At 46.5% G+C, this 20,931-nt stretch overlaps 2 protein-coding genes across 2 annotated transcripts in view; both read right to left on the bottom strand.

The window, feature by feature from the left end:
* Positions 1-2,259, bottom strand: part of LOC144596345 (collagen alpha-3(VI) chain-like) — a 28,124-nt gene extending 25,865 nt beyond the window's left edge. Inside the window, exons 1-2 of the mRNA XM_078404592.1 lie at positions 2,034-2,259; positions 215-802 (exon numbers count right to left, since the gene is read on the bottom strand). Of these exons, the coding sequence (XP_078260718.1) occupies positions 215-802; positions 2,034-2,241 (796 nt within the window). The 5' untranslated portion in view covers positions 2,242-2,259. The remainder of the gene's footprint in view (positions 1-214; positions 803-2,033) is intronic.
* Positions 2,256-15,888, bottom strand: LOC144596377 (collagen alpha-3(VI) chain-like). Its single transcript, XM_078404634.1, has 7 exons — positions 15,876-15,888; positions 15,418-15,738; positions 13,310-13,948; positions 11,202-11,840; positions 6,865-7,449; positions 2,346-2,666; positions 2,256-2,287 (listed from the first exon to the last, which is right to left on the bottom strand). The coding sequence occupies exons 1-7, from the start codon at positions 15,886-15,888 to the stop codon at positions 2,256-2,258; spliced, it is 2,550 nt and encodes an 849-aa protein (XP_078260760.1).
* Between the last annotated feature and the right edge of the window lie 5,043 nt (positions 15,889-20,931).

Here is a 20,931-nt window from a genome sequence, read left to right on the forward strand (position 1 = left end):
TGGGCCTGAGGAATTACAGACAAAAAATAGGATGCGGGAACAATTAAGACAACTTGTGCAAAGAGCCAGCTCATATGACAGCAGAATTACATGCTTCTGCATATGAAGTTGCTATCATTTTCTAATTCTAAGATCATGTATTTCAAGAAGTTGGAAACAACCCATTTCATTCTTACATCAAAATAAAAATCATGATGGATTGAAGATGTTTTACCTTCAGTGTTTATAGCATTTGCATCTTCAATAATAACAATGGTGTTGACTTTAATTATCAGCTCCTTTTCAATAGTTGGCAAGTCGGAGAAGTCGTTCAATTTCATAACAAGGCTGGGTTCATATACGATCTGCTGCATCTCCGATGTGTCTGCGTTCTTGGCCCCGATGGCAATGGGCACGATGCCAGCCCGTCTCACTGCCTCCGCTGCCGGCCCGACATTGTCCCTGGATCTCCCGGCCGTGACGAGCACCAGGATCTGTGTGGCTCCAGCGTCTCTCCTGCTGCCCGCGGCCGGGGTGAAGACGTTCCTCGTGACGAACTCCAACGCCGCGCCCGTGTTGAGCGGCCTTCCTGTTTTCAGCTTCAATTTTGGTATCGCGCTCAACAGCTCATCTTTCGTGGAATGAACGTTGAGGCCAAATTCGAGCCTTGCGTCGGAACTGTATTGCACCACAGCGACTTGATCTGTATCGGGCCCAACGTCAAACTCCTCGATTATCTTCAATAGAAACTGGCGGACTTGCTGGAACGATTTCCCCATTCCAGGGGAGCCATCGATTAGGAAGACAATATCTCTCTTCCTGGCTGCACAAATCAAATGTGAATTCAAATATAAATTATGTGAATAACTTAAACTGAGAGGTGCAATGTGGAATATTAACTGTAAAGTGCTACAGATATTGAGGGGCCTAATATAGTGCAACGGCATGGAATGGCAGTTATTTTGGTTTGCAATAGATTCCGTGCATTAGTCTTCCTTGTTTAAATAAAAAAACTTTTAGAGATACGCCGCGGAAACAAGCCTTTCGACTAACCGAGTCCGCGCCGTCCAGCGATCCCTGAACATTAACACTATCCTACACACACTGGAGACAATTTACATTTACACCAAGCCAATTAACCTACAAACCTTGACGTTTTTGGAGTGTGGGAGAAAATCGAAGATCTCGGAGAAAGCCCACGCAGGTCACGGGGAGAACGTACAAACTCCGTACAGACAGCACCCGTAGTCGGGATCGAACCTGGGTCTCTGGTGCTGTGATGCAGCAACTCTACCACTGTGCCACCGCTCCGTCCTGGCAAATGTGTGCTTTGTGAGTCTAGTCCAGATGCAGGCCTCTTCAGCTAATCTTCCTTCAAGTGAACTATTTGATGCCTGAGTTTCAGTCAGGAGATGGTGTCATGCCTAGGGTTGCCAACTATCTCACTCCCAAATACGGGACAAGGTGACGTCACCGCCCCGAGCCCCGCGCCCCACGTGACCTCACCCAGCTTGCGGCCACGTGCTCCTTCTCCACCAATGGCGGCTGCCCGGGCCGGGAGGCGGGTTGCCAGGCAACCTCGGTTAGGCGAACACACTCGGCCCCCGGGCCTAATACAAGGGCGGTCCCGTACGGGACACCAATTTAGCCCAAAATACGGGATGTCCCGGCTAATACGGGACAGTTGGAAACCCTAGCTGTGCTTCTGTCTCACCAGGAAGGTTGCCGGAGCTGCCTCAGCTTTAATAACATCACATTGGAGAGGGATTTATTCACAAAATGCTGGAGTAACTCAGCAGGTCAGGCAGCATCTCGGGAGAGAAGGAATGGGTGACGTTTCGGGTCGAGACCCTTCTTCAGACTGATGCTGCCTGACCTGCTGAGTTACTCCAGCATTTTGTGAATAAATCGATTTGTACCAGCATCTGCAGTTATTTTCTTATACTACTTTGGAGAGGGAAATGGATCTTATTGGATTGGGAAATGATAATGTATTATAATCGTACAAGTGCAATGTCATATCTGAAAGAAAAAAACAAATGCACTTCCAGTACCTTTTGGAGTTGTGACCATTTGCTCCTCCACCATTGTTGGATCTTCAATCACTGTTGGGACACTCAGCATTGTCAGTGGCATTATCAATTGATTCAGGACATCTGGCAGAGAGTGGAATTCATTTACACTGAAGACCAAACTTGGATCAATTGCCATCTCTGTCAACTGGGTTGGGTCTGCGTTCCTCACCCCAATGGCGAAGGTCATGATCGCAGCTCGCTTCAGTGCGTTTGCTGTCTCTTCCACGTCATCACTGGACCTCCCACCAGTGACCAGCAGCAGAAACTGGGGAACGTTCTCCTTGATCCGACTTCCAGCAGCACTGGTGAAGTAGTACTTCATGGCAAAGTCCAGTGCAGAGCCAGTGTTGGCTGCTGCCCCGCCTCTCAGACTGAGACTTCTGATGTGAGACAGAAGCTCGGTCTCTGTTGAGTAAGTGTTCAGGTAGAACTCAGCTTCTGCATCGTCGCTGTACTGAGCCAGACCCACCCGCACCTCATCACGCCCGATGGCCAGGTGCTGAATTACTCTGATCATAAAATCGCGGACGTGAGGTAAATTAGCATTTCCGATATTGTCTGATCCATCGATCAGGAACACAACGTCCCTCTCGCTCATTTCCTTCCCTATAACTGGAGGAGAAAAGCACACAACTTGTCATGCAAGGTCCCCAAATGTGAACTGACCCAATAAAATGCAACATAGAAGCATCTCAAGTTAGGCTAGACCTAAAATATAATCCAAAGATTTCAGAATAGTGAACCATATCATAGCTATAAAACAAAATACATTGTTGATACACAATGCTGGAGTAACTCAGCGGGACAGGCGGCTTTTCTGGAGAGAGGGAATGAGTGACTGATGTCTGAAGAAATGTCTCGACCCGAAACGTCACCCATTCCTGTCCCATAGAAACGTAGAAACATAGAAAATAGGTGCAGGAGTAGGCCATTCGGCCCTTCGAGCCTGCCCCCCGTTCAATATGATCATGGCTGATCATCCAGCTCAGCATCCCGTACCTGCCTTCTCTCCATACCCCCTGATCCCTTTAGCCACAAGGGCCACATCTAACTCCCTCTTACATATAGCCAATTAACTGGCCTCAACTACCTTCTGTGGCAGAGAATTCCACAGATTTACCTCTCTCTGTGTGAAAAAAAACTTTCTCATCTCGGTCCTAAAAGACTTCCCCCTTATCCTTAAACTGTGACCCCTTGTTCTGGACTTCCCCAACATCGGGAACAATCTTCCCGCATCTAGCCTGTCCAACCCCTTAAGAATTTTGTGAGTTTCTATAAGATCCTGTAAGTTTCTATAAGCTCCCGCTGAGTTACTCCAGCAATTTGTGTCTACCTTCGATTTAAACCAGCATCTACAATTCTTTCCGATACATTGTTAATACAGCAGATCTTGGAGCAGCCATTTTTAGGTGAAGAGTTGATCTTTAGATGGTGTTGAAGAGTTTAGATTGGCATGCAGGAAGGAGTGTGGGAGTTTCATAACTAATTGATTTGAGTAGCCGGAAGTATTTCCCACACCCTTCTGAAGCTAAGCTGAGGCCATTTGCCCCGCAAATGAATAGTCTGATGCTCAATTCAGTTAGAGTCATAGAGTCATAGAGTGATACAGTGTGAAAACAGGCCTTTCGGCCCAACTCGCCCACACCGGCCAACAATGTCCCAGTTACACTAGTCCCACTTGCCTGCACTTGGTCCATAACCCTCCAAATCTGTCCTATCCATGTGCCTGTCCAACTGTTTCTTAAACAATGGGATAGTCCCAGCTTCAACTACCTCCTCTGGCAGCTTGTTCCATACACCTACCACCCTTTGTGTGAAAAGGTTACCCCTGGGATTCCTGTTAAAGTTCTTTAGAGAAGTTATCACAAAGAGCTAGCAGCTCCCAAGAGTGGCGCATCAATTGCCTTTTCCTTAAAATAACCAAAACAATATCCTTTAAAACTGCCAACAAAGAAGGTCGTTTACTTGACTGTAATTCATGAGGTGCAAGGAGTAGAATTGCCCCTCCTTGCCCCTTTCCAAGCTGTGTGGTTGTTGACAATGTGCTTACATTCTTAGATTTACCACGAGATCATTCTTGTTGACTGAATTTGAAGTGATCCAGGCAGTGCAGCAGATCATAAGGCCATAAGTGATAGGAGCAGAATTAGTCCATTCGGTCCATCAAGTCTACTCCGCCCTTCAATCATGGCTGACCTATCTCTCCCTCCTGACCCAATTCCCCTGCCTTCTCCCCAGGTGTGGTTTATACGGACTGGAGTGAAGCTTTTGATAAGATCCAGCTATTTGGTGCAAAAGGTGAAGGCAGAAGTGATCCAGGCTGTGCAGGCAAACTGGATCCAACATTGTCTTGGAGATAAGAGGACAGAGGGTACTTGGGCTGACATGAATTCTGTAACAAGTGGAGTGTGGCAGGGATCAGAACAGGCAGCTTTGCTATGTGTCACACTTATATATATAACGTCAAGAGAAATGAAGTCTGCTGAAGGGTCTCGCCCCGAAACGTCACCCATTCCTTCTATCCAGAAATGCTGCCTGTCCCGCTGAGTTACTCCAGCATTTTGTGTCCATCTTCAGTGTAAACCAGCATCTGCAGTTCCTTCCTCCAAATTATGTCACGTGCTTTGCATTAGCAAGTTGATTTCATTGGGCACTTTCACCCCTAAGCTTCAGACTTTATCACTTCAGTAAAAAAGACACAAAGTGCTGGAGGAACTCAGTGGGCCAGGCAGCAAAACCCAAAGAACATGGGTAGGTGACATTTCGGGTCGTTATGAAGACTGAAGAAGGGTCACGACCTGAAACATCACCTACCCATGGTGATCCACTGAGTTGCTCTATCACTTTGTGTCTTTTTACATAGAAACATAGAAAGTAGGTGCAGGAGTAGGCCATTCGGCCCTTCGAGCCTGCACTGCCATTCAATATGATCATGGCTGATCATCCAACTCAGTATCCCGTACCTGCCTTCTCTCCATACCCCCTGATCCCTTTAGCCACAAGGGCCACATCCAACTCCCTCTTAAATATAGCCAATGAACTGGCCTCAACTACCTTCTGTGGCAGAGAATTCCACAGATTCACCACTCCCTGTGTGAAAAAAACGTTCTCATCTCGGTCCTAAAAGACTTCCCCCTTATCCTTAAACTGTGACACCTTGTTCTGGACTTCCCCAACATCGGGAACAATCTTCCTGCATCTAGCCTGTCCAACCCCTTAAGAATTTTGTAAGTTTCTATAAGATCCCCCCTCAATCTTCTAAATTCCAGCGAATACAAGCCGAGTCTATCCAGTCTTTCTTCATATGAAAGTCCTGCCATCCCAGGAATAAATCTGGTGAACCTTCTCTGTACTCCCTCTATGGCAAGAATGTCTTTCCTCAGTGGTCTCACCAATGCCCTGTACAACTGCAGCAGAACCTCCCTGCTCAAATTCCCTTGCTATGAATGCCAACATACCATTCGCTTTCTTCACTGCCTGCTGCACCTGCATGCCTACTTTCAATGACTGGTGTACCACGATACCCAGGTCACGTTGCATCTCCCCTTTTCCTAATCGGCCACCATTCAGATAATAGTCTGCTTTCCAGTTCTTGCCATCAAAGTGGATAATCTCACATTTATCCACATTATACTGCATCTGCCATGCATTTGCCCACTCACCTAACCTATCCAAGTCACCTTGCAGCCTCCTAGCATCCCCCTCACAGCTAACACTGCCCCCCAGCTTCGTGTCATCCACAAACTTGGAGATATTGCATTCAATTCCCTCGTCCGAATCATTAATATATATTGTAAATAGCTGGGGTCCCAGCACTGAGCCTTGCGGTACCCCACTAGTCACTGTCTGCCATTCTGAAAAGGACCAGTTTATTCCTACTCTTTGCTTCCTGTCTGCCAGCCAGTTCTCTATCCCATAATACATTGAAAAGCATATTGTGCCTCTGCATTTAGGATCACCTCCCTTCTTAATGTCAAAAGATTCCTTCAATTTTCTGTTCTTTTAACCAACTAAAAAATACAATACTTAATAATAATAATAATACATTTTATTTATATAGCGCTTTTCATATACTCAAAGACGCTTTACAGAGATTTTGAGAACATAGGGAAATTAATAAATAGATAAATAAGTAAATAAATAAATGAACAGAGAAAGGAGACAGTAGGTGAGGTGACCTTCAGTGGTTGAAGGCAGTACTGAACAGGTGAGACTTCAGCGATGTTTTGAATGTGGTGAGTGTGGGGGAGTCTCTAACGGTTTGGGGTAGTGAGTTCCATAGGGTGGGAGCAGCGATGGAGAAAACCCTGTCCCCCCAGGATCTGAGTTTAGTCCGGATGTGGGGGGATAGGAGATTGGCAGCAGCAGAGCGGAGGGTGCAGGTGGGAGTGTGCCTGTGGAGGAGGTCGGTCAGGTAGGATGGGGCCAGGTTATGGAGGGCTTTGTAGGTTATGAGGAGGATTTTGTACTGGATTCTCTGGGGGATGGGGAGCCAGTGGAGTTTATAAAGGACGGGGGTGATATGGTCACGGATCGAGGTGTGTGTGAGTAGACGGGCAGCGGAGTTTTGAATGTATTGAAGTTTATTGATGATTTTTGAGGGTGCGCCATAGAGGAGGCTGTTGCAGTAGTCCAGACGGGAGGTGATGAAGGCGTGGATGAGGGTTTCTGCAGCTGTGGAGGAGAGGGATGGACGGAGACGGGCAATGTTTTTGAGGTGGAAGAAGGCTGTCTTTGTGATGTGTTTGATGTGTTTGTCGAAGGAGAGGGTTTGATCAAGGATGATTCCAAGATTCGGCAAAGCTTTTACCTTCAGTAATAATTATTGGTTCCTCTGTAGGAAGCACTGGTTGAACTTTAGACAGCAGCTGCTGTTGAATAGATTGCAGTTCATGGAAGTCGCTCAGTTTGAAAACAGAGTCCGGGTCGGAAGTGATCTGCTGCATCTCCGATGTGACTGCGTTCTTGGCCCCGATGGCAATGGGCACGATGCCAGCCCGTCTCACGGCCTCCGCTGCCGGCCCGACATTGTCCCTGGATCTCCCGGCCGTGACGAGCACCAGGATCTGTGCGGCTCCAGCGTCTCTCCTGCTGCCCGCGGCCGGGGTGAAGACGTTCCTCGTGATGAACTCCAGCGCCGCGCCCGTGTTGAGGGGCCTCCCCTTTCTCAGTCTCAGGTCTTTTATCGCGTTCAAAACAGCGCCTTTTGTTGAATGCCTATCGAGGCCAAATTCAAGCGTTGGGGAGGAACTGTATTGTACCACGGCAACCTGACCCTTGTCAGGTCCAACATCAAGCCCCTGGATTACTTTCATCAGAAAATCACGGACCTGAATAAATGATCTCCCCATTCCTGGAGTGCCATCAATTAAGAACACGATATCTCTCTTCATGGCTGTAGAAAATGAAAATTAATATTCAATAATCAAAAGCGGAAATAATTCATTTAATGCAACCTATATTTCAAACACACATAAATAAAGCAATCTTATGCACCAATCAGGGCAATTTAAAGTTGCATTTTTTCAATTTTTAATATTTTCTCCATGGTTGGGCTCTTAATATTCATTGACATCTTAGTCATAGAGTCATCGAGTGATACAGTGTGGAAACAGGCCCTTTGGCCCAACTTGCCCACACCGGCCAACAATGTCCCAGCTTCACTAGTCCCACTTGCCTGCGCTTGGTCCATATCCCTCCAAACCTGTCCTATCCATGTACCCATCTAACTGTTTCTTAAATGATGGGATATTCCCAGCCTCAACTACCTCATCTGGCAGCTTGTTCCATACACCCACCACCCTTTGTGTGAAAAAGTTACCCCTCAGATTCCTATTAAATCTTTTCCCCTTTACCTTGAACCTTTGTCCTCTGGTCCTCGATTCCCCTAATCTGGGCAAGAGACTCTGGGGATTTACCCGATCTATTCCTCTCATAATTTTGTACACGTTTATGAGATCACCCCTCATCCTCCTGCGCTCCAAGGAATAGAGACCCAGCCTACTCAACCTCTCCCTATAGCTCACACCCTCTAGTCCTGGCAACATCCATTGTAAATCTTTTCTGAACCCTTTCAGGCTTGACAATATCTTTCCTATAACATGGTGCCCAGAATTGAACACAATATTCTAAATGCGGTCTCACCAACGTCTTATACAACTGCAACATGACCTCCCAACATCTTTACTCAATACTCTGACTGATGAAGGCCAATGTGCCAAAAGCCTTTTTGACCCCCTTATCTATCTGCGACTCGACCTTCAAGGAACCATGCACCTGCACTCCTAGATCCCTCTGCTCTACAACACTGCCCAGAGCCCTACCATTCACTGTGTAGGTCCTGCCCTTGTTAGACATCCCAAAATATAACACCTCACACTTCTCGGTATTAAATTCCATCAACCATTCCTCCGCCCACCTGGCCAATCGATCCAGATCCTGCTGTAATCTTTCACAACCATCTTCACTATCTGCAAAACCACCCACTTTTGTATCATCAGCAAACTTGCTAATCTTGCCCTGTATGTTCTCATCCAAATCATTGACGTAGATGACAAACAGTAACAACACCGAACCCTGAGGCACACCACTAGTCACAGGCCTCCAGTCTGAGAAGCAACCTTCCACCATTACCCTCTGCTTCCTTCCATGGACCCAATTTGCTATCCACTCAGCTGTCTCCCCTTGGATCCCAGGAGATCTAACCTTCCAGAGCAGCCTACCATGCGGAACCTTTTCAAATGTCTATTCCAATCTACACAATACGTTTGACGGCACTGGGCCTGTACTCACTGGAGTTTAGAAGGATGAGGGGGTAACTCATTGAAACTTACCAAATAGGGAAAGGCCTGGATAGTGGATGTGGAGCGGATGTTTCCACTAGTGGGAGAGTCTAGGACCAGAGGTTATCACCTCAGAATTAAAGGACCTTCCTTTAGGAAGGAGATGTAGAGGAATTTATTTAGTCGGAGGGTGGTGAATCTGTGGAATTCTTTACCACAGACAGCTGTGGAGGACAAGGCAATGGACTGATATTTTTAAGGCAGATATAGATTCTTGATTGGTATGGGTGACAGGGGTTATGGGGAGAAAGCAGGAGAATGGGGTCAGGAGGGAGAGATAGATCAGCCGATTGAATGGCAGAGTGGGCTTGATGGGCCGAATGGCCTAATTCTGCTCCTGTCACTTATGACAATGCAGGATAGGAAAGCCACTGCAAAGTATTACAGTGGGCCCTTTTTGTAAAAAAAACAATGTGGTATCCATTTAGTTCCTTGTAAATGGAATTTTGTGCTCATGGAGTTGAGCATGTTAAAACTCCCCTTAATCAAAAATTTAAAAAACTGACATTGCTGAAAATACATAGAAACATAGAAACATAGAAAATAGGTGCGGAGTAGGCCTTTCGGCCCTTCGAGCCTGCACCGCCATTCAATATGATCATGGCTGATCATCCAACTCAGTATCCCGTACCTGCCTTTTCTCCATACCCCCTGATCCCTTTAGCCACAAGGGCCACATTTAACTCCCTCTTAAATATAGCCAATGAACTGGCCTCAACTACCTTCTGTGGCAGAGAATTCCACAGATTCACCGCTCTCTGTGTGAAAAAAAACCTTTCTCATCTCGGTCCTAAAAGACTTCCCCCTTATCCTTAAACTGTGACCCCTTGTTCTGGACTTCCCCAACATCGGGAACAATCTTCCTGTATCTAGCCTGTCCAACCCCTTAAGAATTTTGTAAGTTTCTATAGGATCCCCCCTCAATCGTCTGAATTCCAGCGAGTACAAGCCGCGTCTATCCAGTCTTTCTTCATATGAAAGTCCTGCCATCCCAGGAATCAATCTGGTGAACCTTCTCTGTACTCCCTCTATGGCAAGAATGTCTTTCCTCAGATTAGGAGACCAAAACTGTACGCAATACTCCAGGTGTGGTCTCACCAATGCCCTGTACAACTGCAGCAGAACCTCCCTGCTCCTATACTCAAATCCCCTCGCTATGAAGCTCAGGCAAGTATCGGTGGAGAAAGAAATCGTTGATGTTTCAAGTCTGAGACCCTTTATCGGAACAGTCTGTTTCTCCTTGAGCAGTTTTGCCTAAATTACCAGGAGGTACGGGCAGATTTTCACTCGCCCCTGTCGTGCCAAGAAGACTTGGCAGTAATTTCATTCCAAATGCAGTTTCAGTTTATGACCGTAATCGGAAAGAGATGGTGATTACTTTTATGAGATGGTGATTACTGTGATTAGCAGCAGCTTTAAATATTTGTAGCAGATTAAAGAAGCAGAGCCTGTTGGATTAGAGAGGAAGAAGTGAAAATAGACTGGCAGTGGAGAAGTAACCTGTAACCTGTAACCACAGCAGTTCAGACACCTGAGAATTTAAGTTAAAAGTTCAGATGAGTTCTCATTGGAGATCAGAAATAAAGAGCAACAGGGTTGCGGCACGGTGGCGCAGCGGTAGAGTTGCTGCCTTACAGCGAATGCAGCGCCGGAGACTCAGGTTCGATCCTGATTACGGGCGCCGCCTGTACGGAGTTTGTACGTTCTCCCCGTGACCTGCGTGGGTTTTCTCCGAGATCATCGGTTTCCTCCTACACTCCAAAGACGTACAGGTAGGTAGGTTAATTGGCTGGGCAAATGTTTTTTTTTTTTAATTGTCCCTAGTGTGTGTAGGATAGTGTTAGTGTGCGGGGATCGCTGGGCGGCATGGACCCGGTGGGCCGAAGGGCCTGTTTCCGCACTGTATCTCTAAATCTAAAAAAAAATCTAAAATTCTTAAGAGTCATAACAACACAACACAGAATAAATCTTTTTACCTCAACATATCCATCTGAATCTTTAGTATCACAAAAAGCTGGAGTAACTCAGCGGGTCAGGCAGCATCTCAGGAGAGATTCCCTCTTGAGATGCTGCCTGACCTGCTGAGTTACTCCAGCTTTTTGTGATACCTTCGATTTGTACCAGCATCTGCAGTCATTTTCCTCCATCTGAATCATGATGTGCCTATCAACACTGATTCCATTCACCACCACAAGTAGTGGGGACTTGGAATGAGCTACCAGAAGCAGTGGTAAAGACGAGCACAAGTACAATGTGTACAAGATATTTGGATGGAATTATGAATAAGTCAATGTAATTCAGCTACCTCTGGTGTTGTCCACCGTGGGCTCTTCAACAGGCACTGTTGGCTCTTCGGTGGGTGCTTCCGGAGCATGTGGTCTTTCAAAGGACGCAATCACCTGCTCCTGTAAGCCTGGCAGAGAATGGAAATCCCTCACGCTGAAGCCCAGGCTAGGTTGAGAGGCTATCTCCCTGAGCTGAGCAGGGTCAGCAGACCCTGATCCAACAGTGAGGGTTACCACAGTGCTCTGCTTCAGTGCGTCTGCACCTCGCTTGATGTCATCTCCAGACCTCCCCCCAGTGATGAGCACCAAAAACTGGGGGACTCCGTCCTCTCTTCTGCTGCCTGCAGATCTGATGAAGTGGTGTCTGAGGACAAACTCCAATGCCTTCCCAGTGTTGAGTGTCCGACCCCCTTGAAGGCTGAGGGATCTCAGCACGGAGAGAATTTCGTCTTTTCTCGAGTAGGTGTTGAGGTAAAACTCTGTTTCTGCATTGTTGGCGTACAACACCAGGCCGACTCGCACCCTGTCACTTCCGATGTCAAGACTCTCGATCACCGCTGAGATCAGCTCGCGGACTGGCGGCAGATTTGAATTCCCAACAAAGTCGGATTCGTCAATCAGAAACACGATGTCTTTCCTGCTCTCTGCCGAAGATAGAACTGGAAAAAGAGACACGTACAAAAATTACACTGGGTTACATAAGACCAATTATAAAACATTAAAGGTGAGGAATCAAACCTTTCAAAGACCAAGGTCAACATTAGAATTGTAAGTGGTGTGGAATAAATTAAAACCTTCCTACATTCACGTCAAAAGATAAGGGAGAAGACAGAAAGTGCTGGAGTAACTCAGTGGGTCAAACAGCATCTCTGAAGAACTTGGATAGATGACGTATCGGGTCGGGAGCCTTCTTCAGACTGATTGTAAGGGGGGGGGGGATAGGAGAAGAAAGATGGGGGCAGGAGAAGTCCTGGCAGGTAAATGGTTGATGGTTGATACAGGTGAGGGGAGGGGTTTTGATAAGCAGGTGGTTGGACAAAGGCCAGAGATGAAAAGGCACAAGGTGCGAGACAAAAGGATGACGGTTGAGAATTGTGAAGCTCGAGGAAGAAATGTAGGTGGAAGGGGAGGGAGGAGAGAGTTAATGAAATGCTTATTGTGTGCAGGCTTTGAGGAGATACGTCAAGGGACATCAACTAACTACTCCGTTGTAGTCAGTTATAAGTACAGGCGATCCCATATTATGGCTGTTCAGGTTGTGGAAATTTCTCCTTACAAATTTTCATTCATCTGCTACCAAAAAAAACGTAAATAAATCAACAATCTTTTTTTCAACTTGCTTTTCTTGATAGATGGGCAGAAGACATGGCTTTTTGCCAAAGAAAATCATGACACAGTCCACTGAAACACTCTACGTACACAACATGGGTGGCGCAGCGGTAGAGTTGCTGCCTTACAGCGAATGCAGCGCCGGAGACTCGGGTTCGATCCCGAGTACGGGCGCCGTCTGTACGGAGTTTGTACGTTCTCCCCGTGACCTGCGTGGGTTTTCTCCGAGATCATCGGTTTCCTCCCACACTCCAAAGACGTACAGGTATGTAGGTTAATTGGCTGGGCAAATGTAAAAAAAATAAAAATTGTCCCTAGTGTGTGTAGGATAGTGTTAGTGTGCGGGGATCGCTGGGCGGCACGGATCTGGTGGGCCGAAGGGCCTGTTTCCACGCTGCATCTCTAAATCTAAAAAAAAATCTAAAATTCTTGAGAGTCATAACAGCACAACACAGAATAAATCTTTTTACCTCAACATATCCATCTGAATCATTAGTATCACAAAAAGCTGAAGTAACTCAGCGGGTCAGGCAGCATCTCAGGAGAGATTCCCTCTTGAGATGCTGCCTGACCTGCTGAGTTACTCCAGCTTTTTGTGATACCTTCGATTTGTACCAGCATCTGCAGTCATTTTCCTGCATCTGAATCATGATGTGCCTATCAACAGTGATTCCATTCACCACCACAAGTAGTGGGGACTTGGAATGAGCTACCAGAAGCAGTGGTAAAGACGAGCACAAGTACAATGTGTACAAGATATTTGGATGGAATTATGAATAAGTCAATGTAATTCAGCTACCTCTGGTGTTGTCCACCGTGGGTTCTTCAACAGGCACTGTTGGCTCTTCGGTGGGTGCTTCCGGAGCATGTGGTCTTTCAAAGGACGCAATCACCTGCTCCTGTAAGCCTGGCAGAGAATGGAAATCCCTCACGCTGAAGCCCAGGCTAGGTTGAGAGGCTATCTCCCTGAGCTGAGCAGGGTCAGCAGACCCTGATCCAACAGTAAGGGTTACCACAGTGCTCTGCTTCAGTGCGTCTGCACCTCGCTTGATGTCATCTCCAGACCTCCCCCCAGTGATGAGCACCAAAAACTGGGGGACTCCGTCCTCTCTTCTGCTGCCTGCAGATCTGATGAAGTGGTGTCTGAGGACAAACTCCAATGCCTTCCCAGTGTTGAGTGTCCGACCCCCTTGAAGGCTGAGGGATCTCAGCACGGAGAGAATTTCGTCTTTTCTCGAGTAGGTGTTGAGGTAAAACTCTGTTTCTGCATTGTTGGCGTACAACACCAGGCCGACTCGCACCCTGTCACTTCCGATGTCAAGCCTCTCGATCACCGCTGAGATCAGCTCGCGGACTGGCGGCAGATTTGAATTCCCAACAAAGTCGGATTCGTCAATCAGAAACACGATGTCTTTCCTGCTCTCTGCCGAAGATAGAACTGGAAAAAGAGACACGTACAAAAATTACACTGGGTTACATAAGACCAATTATAAAACATTAAAGGTGAGGAATCAAACCTTTCAAAGACCAAGGTCAACATTAGAATTGTAAGTGGTGTGGAATAAATTAAAACCTTCCTACATTCACGTCAAAAGATAAGGGAGAAGACAGAAAGTGCTGGAGTAACTCAGTGGGTCAAACAGCATCTCTGAAGAACTTGGATAGATGACGTATCGGGTCGGGAGCCTTCTTCAGACTGATTGTAAGGGGGGGGGGATAGGAGAAGAAAGATGGGGGCAGGAGAAGTCCTGGCAGGTAAATGGTTGATGGTTGATACAGGTGAGGGGAGGGGTTTTGATAAGCAGGTGGTTGGACAAAGGCCAGAGATGAAAAGGCACAAGGTGCGAGACAAAAGGATGACGGTTGAGAATTGTGAAGCTCGAGGAAGAAATGTAGGTGGAAAGGGAGGGAGGAAAGAGTTAATGAAATGCTTATTGTGTGCAGGCTTTGAGGAGATACGTCAAGGGACATCAACTAACTACTCCGTTGTAGTCAGTTATAAGTACAGGCGATCCCATATTATGGCTGTTCAGGTTGTGGAAATTTCTCCTTACAAATTTTCATTCATCTGCTACCAAAAAAAATGTAAATAAATCAACAATCTTTTTTTCAACTTGCTTTTCTTGATAGATGGGCAGAAGACATGGCTTTTTGCCAAAGAAAATCATGACACAGTCCACTGAAACACTCTACGTACACAACATGGGTGGCGCAGCGGTAGAGTTGCTGCCTTACAGCGAATGCAGCGCCGGAGACTCGGGTTCGATCCCGAGTACGGGCGCCGTCTGTACGGAGTTTGTACGTTCTCCCCGTGACCTGCGTGGGTTTTCTCCGAGATCATCGGTTTCCTCCCACACTCCAAAGACGTACAGGTATGTAGGTTAATTGGCTGGGCAAATGTAAAAAAAAAAAAAAATTGTCCCTAGTGTGTGTAGGATAGTGTTAGTGTGCGGGGATCGCTGGGCGGCACGGATCTGGTGGGCCGAAGGGCCTGTTTCCACGCTGCATCTCTAAATCTAAAAAAAAATCTAAAATTCTTGAGAGTCATAACAACACAACACAGAATAAATCTTTTTACCTCAACATATCCATCTGAATCATTAGTATCACAAAAAGCTGAAGTAACTCAGCGGGTCAGGCAGCATCTCAGGAGAGATTCCCTCTTGAGATGCTGCCTGACCTGCTGAGTTACTCCAGCTTTTTGTGATACCTTCGATTTGTACCAGCATCTGCAGTCATTTTCCTGCATCTGAATCATGATGTGCCTATCAACAGTGATTCCATTCACCACCACAAGTAGTGGGGACTTGGAATGAGCGACCAGAAGCAGTGGTAAAGACGAGCACAAGTACAATGTGTACAAGATATTTGGATGGAATTACGAATAAGTCAATGTAATTCAGCTACCTCTGGTGTTGTCCACCGTGGGTTCTTCAACAGGCACTGTTGGCTCTTCGGTGGGTGCTTCCGGAACATGTGGTCTTTCAAAGGACGCAATCACCTGCTCCTGTAAGCCTGGCAGAGAATGGAAATCCCTCACGCTGAAGCCCAGGCTGGGTTGAGAGGCTATCTCCCTGAGCTGAGCAGGGTCAGCAGACCCTGATCCAACAGTGAGGGTTACCACAGTGCTCTGCTTCAGTGCGTCTGCACCTCGCTTGACATCATCTCCAGACCTCCCCCCAGTGATGAGCACCAAAAACTGGGGGACTCCGTCCTCTCTTCTGCTGCCTGCAGATCTGATGAAGTGGTGTCTGAGGAGAAACTCCAATGCCTTCCCAGTGTTGAGTGTCCGACCCCCTTGAAGGCTGAGGGATCTCAGCACGGAGAGAATTTCGTCTTTTCTCGAGTAGGTGTTGAGGTAAAACTCTGTTTCTGCATTGTTGGCGTACAACACCAGGCCGACTCGCACCCTGTCACTTCCGATGTCAAGCCTCTCGATCACCGCTGAGATCAGCTCGCGGACTGGCGGTAGATTTGAATTCCCAACAAAGTCGGATTCGTCAATCAGAAACACGATGTCTTTCCTGCTCTCTGCCGAAGATAGAACTGGAAAAATAGACACGTACAAAAATTACACTGGGTTACATGAGACCAATTATAAAACATTAAAGGTGAGGAATCAAACCTTTCAAAGACCAAGGTCATCATTAGAATTGTAAGTGGCGTGGAATAAAGTAAAACCTTCCTATATTCATGTCAAAAGATAAGGGAGAAGACAGAAAGTGCTGGAGTAACTCAGTGGGTCAAACAGCATCTCTGAAGAACTTGGATAGATGACGTATCGGGTCGGGAGCCTTCTTCAGACTGATTGTAAGGGGAGGGGGGATAGGGGATGAAAAATGGGAGAGATGGGGGCAGGACAAGTCCTGGCAGGTAAATGGTTGATGGTTGATACAGGTGAGGGGAGGGGTTTTGATAAGCAGGTGGTTGGACAAAGGCCAGAGATGAAAAGGCTCAAGGAGCGAGACAAAAGGATGACGGTTGAGAATTGTGAAGCTAGAGGAAGAAATGTAGGTGGAAGGGGAGGGAGGAGAGAGTTAATGAAATGCTTATTGTGTGCAGGCTTTGAGGAGATACGTCAAGGGACATCAACTAACTACTCCGTTGTAGTCAGTTATAAGTACAGGCGATCCCATATTATGGCAGTTCAGGTTGCGGAAATTTCCCCTTACAAATTTTCATTCATCTGCTACCAAAAAAACGTAAATAAATCAACAATTTTTTTTTCCAATTTGCTTTTCTTGATAGATGGGCAGAAGACATGGCTTTTCGCCAAAGAAAATCATGACACAGTCCACTGAAACACTCTACGTACACAACATGGGTGGCGCAGCGGTAGAGTTGCCGCCTTACAGCGAATGCAGCGCCGGAGACCCGGGTTCGATCCCGACTACGGGTGCTGTCTGTACGGAGTTTGTACGTTCTCCCCGTGACCTGCGTGGGTTTTCTCCGAGATCATCGGTTTCCTCCCTCACTACAAAGACGTGCAGGTGTGTAGGTAAATTGGCTGAGCAAATATAAATATTGTCCCTCGTGTGTGCAGGATAGTGTTAATCTGTAGGGATGGCTGGTCGGCACCATCCTAGTGGGCCGAAGGGCCTGTTTCCATGCTGTATCTCTAAACAAACTCAACTAAACGAAAGGGGACACCTTTGTATCGCCTTTAAATTTGTCTTCCCTATCAATTTGCCAGACTACAGTGTAGCACCTAATACGTGAATTTAAAGTATATTGGCTTATTAATAGAATTAGCAGCCAGAATAATGACTTAAGGGTCTGTCCCACTTAGGCGATCTTTTTGGCGACTGCCGGCGACTGTCAAAGTCGTAGCAGATCGCCGAACTTTTCTTTTACCCGACGACAATGACCACGACAATGCCGAGTCAGGTGGAGATTACACCGTCTACGGAAACATCGCAAAATTCCCACCCTGTCAATGCTTCTCCGGCGTCCTGGTTTTCGCTGAAATCACTGACAAGTCGGTAAGTACTTGAGAGTTTTGAACTATAACACCTTGTATGGGATACTTAAAAAACAAGCTTCACTGTAACAAGGAATAAACTGGATTTACTTCCAGTTTACTAATAGCTGTATTAAAAAATTTTTTTTTTTAAGTGGTTAAGTGGATTTTTGTGAAAAGTGTGTGGGCATTCTTTGAAAATGTAAGGGAGATGCATATCTGGTTTCTGGGTTGCATATCTGGGTTTGGAGCCCACTTTAAATGTAATGGCTGATGGCCATAAACATCGCGAAAATTCCCACGCTTACCTGACTGTCAAACTGTCGCCACCAATCTACCTGTCAAATGTCCTGACGGTAAATAAATTGGTTAAACACAAGCACAAGTGGAATTCTCTGCCTCAGAAGGCAGTGGAGGCCAATTCTCTGAATGCATTCAAGAGAGAGCTGGATAGAGCTCTTAAGGATAGCGGAGTCAGGGGGTATGGGGAGAAGGCAGGAACGGGGTACTGATTGAGAATGATCAGCCATGATCACATTGAATGGCAGTGCTGACTCGAAGGGCCGAATGGCCTCCTCCTGCACCAATTGTCTATTGTCTATTGTGTATAATAGTTTAGTTTAGTTTAGAGATGCAGTGTGGAAACAGGTCCTTCGGCCCACTGATCATTGATCAGCTGCACATGATCCATGTCATCCATGTCATCCCATTTTCGCATCCTTCAGGAGGTGAGTGGGCAAGATCATTTCTGACCCCTCTCACCCTGGCCGCAAACTCTTTGAAGCACTTCCCTCTGGAAGGCGACTCCTGACTGTCAAAGCAGCCACAGCCAGACATAAAAACAGCTTTTATTTCCACGAGTGACAGTTCTACTCAGTAACAAAAGTCTGTAGTCTCTTTTTTGCTCTGGTTTATTTTCACCCACATGTTTAGTCCGTAATGTTGTATCCTTATTGTTTTGATGTGTTTATGCGTTATTCTTAATTGTTAACTGTATGTTTGTGTTGTCATTTGTGAGCGGAGCACCAAGGCACATTCCTTGTATCTGCACATACTTGGCCAATAAACTTATTCATTCATTCATTCATTCATTCATTCATTCATACATACACACCAGGGGCAATTTACAGAAGCCAATTAACTTACAAATCTGCACGTCTTTGGAAAGTGGGAGGAAACCGGAGCGCCTAGAGAAAACCCAGACTCTACTATTACTGCACCACCGTGCTGCCCTCACTGCCTGGTTATTCCCACAAGCTGACCTTAAAGGTTAGGGAGAGGAAGTCAACTCTACATCTGCCATGACCCATGTCATAGAGGGAGTACAGAGAAGGTTCACCAGATTGATCCCTGGGATGGCAGGACTTTCATATGAAGAAAGACTAGATAGACTCGGCTTGTACTCGCTGGAATTTAGAAGACTGAGGGGGGATCTTATAGAAACATATAGAATTCTTAAGGGGTTGGACAGGCTAGATGCGGGAAGATTGTTCCCGATGTTGGGGAAGTCCAGAACCAGGGGTCACAGCTTAAGGATAAGGGGGAAGTCTTTTAGGACCGAGATGAGAAAACATTTCTTCACACAGAGAGTGGTGAGTCTGTGGAATTCTCTGCCACAGAAGGTAGTTGAGGCCAGTTCATTGGCTATATTTAAGAGGGAGTTAGATGTGGCCCTTGTGGCTAAAGGGATCAGGGGGTATGGAGAGAAGGCAGGTACAGGTTACTGAGCTGGATGATCAGCCATGATCATATTGAATGGCGGTGCAGGCTCGAAGGGCCGAATGGCCTACTCCTGCACCTATTTTCTATGTTTCTATGTTTCTATGTACAAAACCTATTCATGTAGCAGGTAACTTGGTCCAAGGGTTCAGTTTTAAGGTGGTCTTTAAGGTGTAAAGAGAGGTTGAGATTTTGGAAGGAAATTCCAGATTTTGGGTTGGCCATTGCTGTCTGATTAGATTTAGACTTCTTTTTAGATTTTTTAGATTTAGAGATACAGCGCGGAAACAGGCCCTTTGGCCCACTGGGTCCGTGCCGCCCAGCGATCCCCACACATTAACACTATCCTACACACACTAAGGACAATTTTTTAACATTTGCCCAGCCAATTAACCTACATACCTGTACGTCTTTGGAGTGTGGGAGGAAACCGAAGATCTCGGAGAAAGCCCACGCAGGTCACGGGGAGAACGCACAAACTCCGTACAGACGGCTCCCGTAGTCAGGATCGAACCTGAGTCTCTGGCGCTGCATTCGGTGTAAGGCAGCAAATCTACCGCTGCGCCACCGTGCCGCTCATTAAATTCAGAGATACCATAAAGTCAGATTTGGAGAAGCATAATTATATATACAATTGTTAGGCTGTAAGGGGAGGCTAACAGCAGGATTGGAAGACTAGGATGCCAACTTTAAGATCAAAACACAGTTTAGCAGGAAATATATAGATTGGCCCAAGACTGATACTAAATCTTCACCTATGTGATTGATATAAATAACTGTTCAAAGACTATCTTAATGAGAGGCAAAATATAAAAGTGCTGGACGAACTCAACAGTTCAGGCAGCATCTGGAGGACCTGCATCCCAAGCATGCAGGAAAAATGTTCCCCTTATTGGGGGAGACCAGAACCAGGGGTCACAGTTTAGGAATAAGGGGTAGGCCATTTCGGACTGAGATGACTAAAAACTTTTTCACCCAGAGAGTTGTGAATCTGTGGAATTTTCTGCCACAGTAGGCAGTGGAGGCCAATTCACTGGATGTTTTCAAGAGAGAGTTCGATTTAGCTCTTCGGGCTAAAGGAATCAAGGGATATGAGGAAAAAGCAGGAACGGGGTACTGATTCTGGATGATCAACCAAGATCATATTGAATGGCGGTGCTGGCTCGAAGGACCGAATGGCCTACTCCTGCACCTATTTTCTCTGTTTCTATGTTTCTATGAGAGGGAATGAACAGGGAATGTTTTGGGTCAGGACCTTTCTGCAGACTGATCAGGTTAACGGGAGGGAATCTGGACTGACGATAGCTGAATCGCAAACAAAATTCATGTACCTTCAGTGATTTTGTCTGTGTGCTCTTCAGTAATCACCATTGGCTTTTTGTGAATTGCGGTTGGAGCAGCCAGTGTTGATAGTGATATCATCAATTGTTCCTGTACATCTGGCAGCGAGCTCAACTCCTGCACACTGAAGACCAGACCTGGGTCAATTAACATGTCCTGTAACTCCATTGGATCGGCGTTCTTGGCTGTTATAACAACGGTCAGTACGGCAGCTCGTTCTAATGCATCTGCTTGGCGTCTTATATCGTCTCCAGACCTTCCGGCAGTAATCACCACCAATACCTGGGGAACTCCGTCCTCTTTCCTGCTTCCCGCAGACTGTGTGAGGTGATACTGGAGCACATAGTTCAGCGCGGCACCAGTGTTCAAGGAACTCCCACCTCTTAGTCTCAGTCCTTTCA

Source organism: Rhinoraja longicauda, chromosome 8, assembly GCF_053455715.1.
Source record: "Rhinoraja longicauda isolate Sanriku21f chromosome 8, sRhiLon1.1, whole genome shotgun sequence".
Lineage (NCBI taxonomy): Eukaryota > Metazoa > Chordata > Chondrichthyes > Rajiformes > Arhynchobatidae > Rhinoraja > Rhinoraja longicauda.

What these genes read in the sequence shown, in the direction of transcription:
- LOC144596377 (XM_078404634.1), bottom strand. An exon ending in CACGGTGGACAACACCAGAG is followed by an intron (nt 11,841 to 13,309) that starts GTAGCTGAATTA and finishes CTCTTTTTCCAG; the next exon opens with TTCTATCTTCGGCAGAGAGC. An exon ending in CTTCACCAGTGCTGCTGGAA is followed by an intron (nt 2,288 to 2,345) that starts GTCGGATCAAGG and finishes TGGGAGGTCCAG; the next exon opens with TGATGACGTGGAAGAGACAG.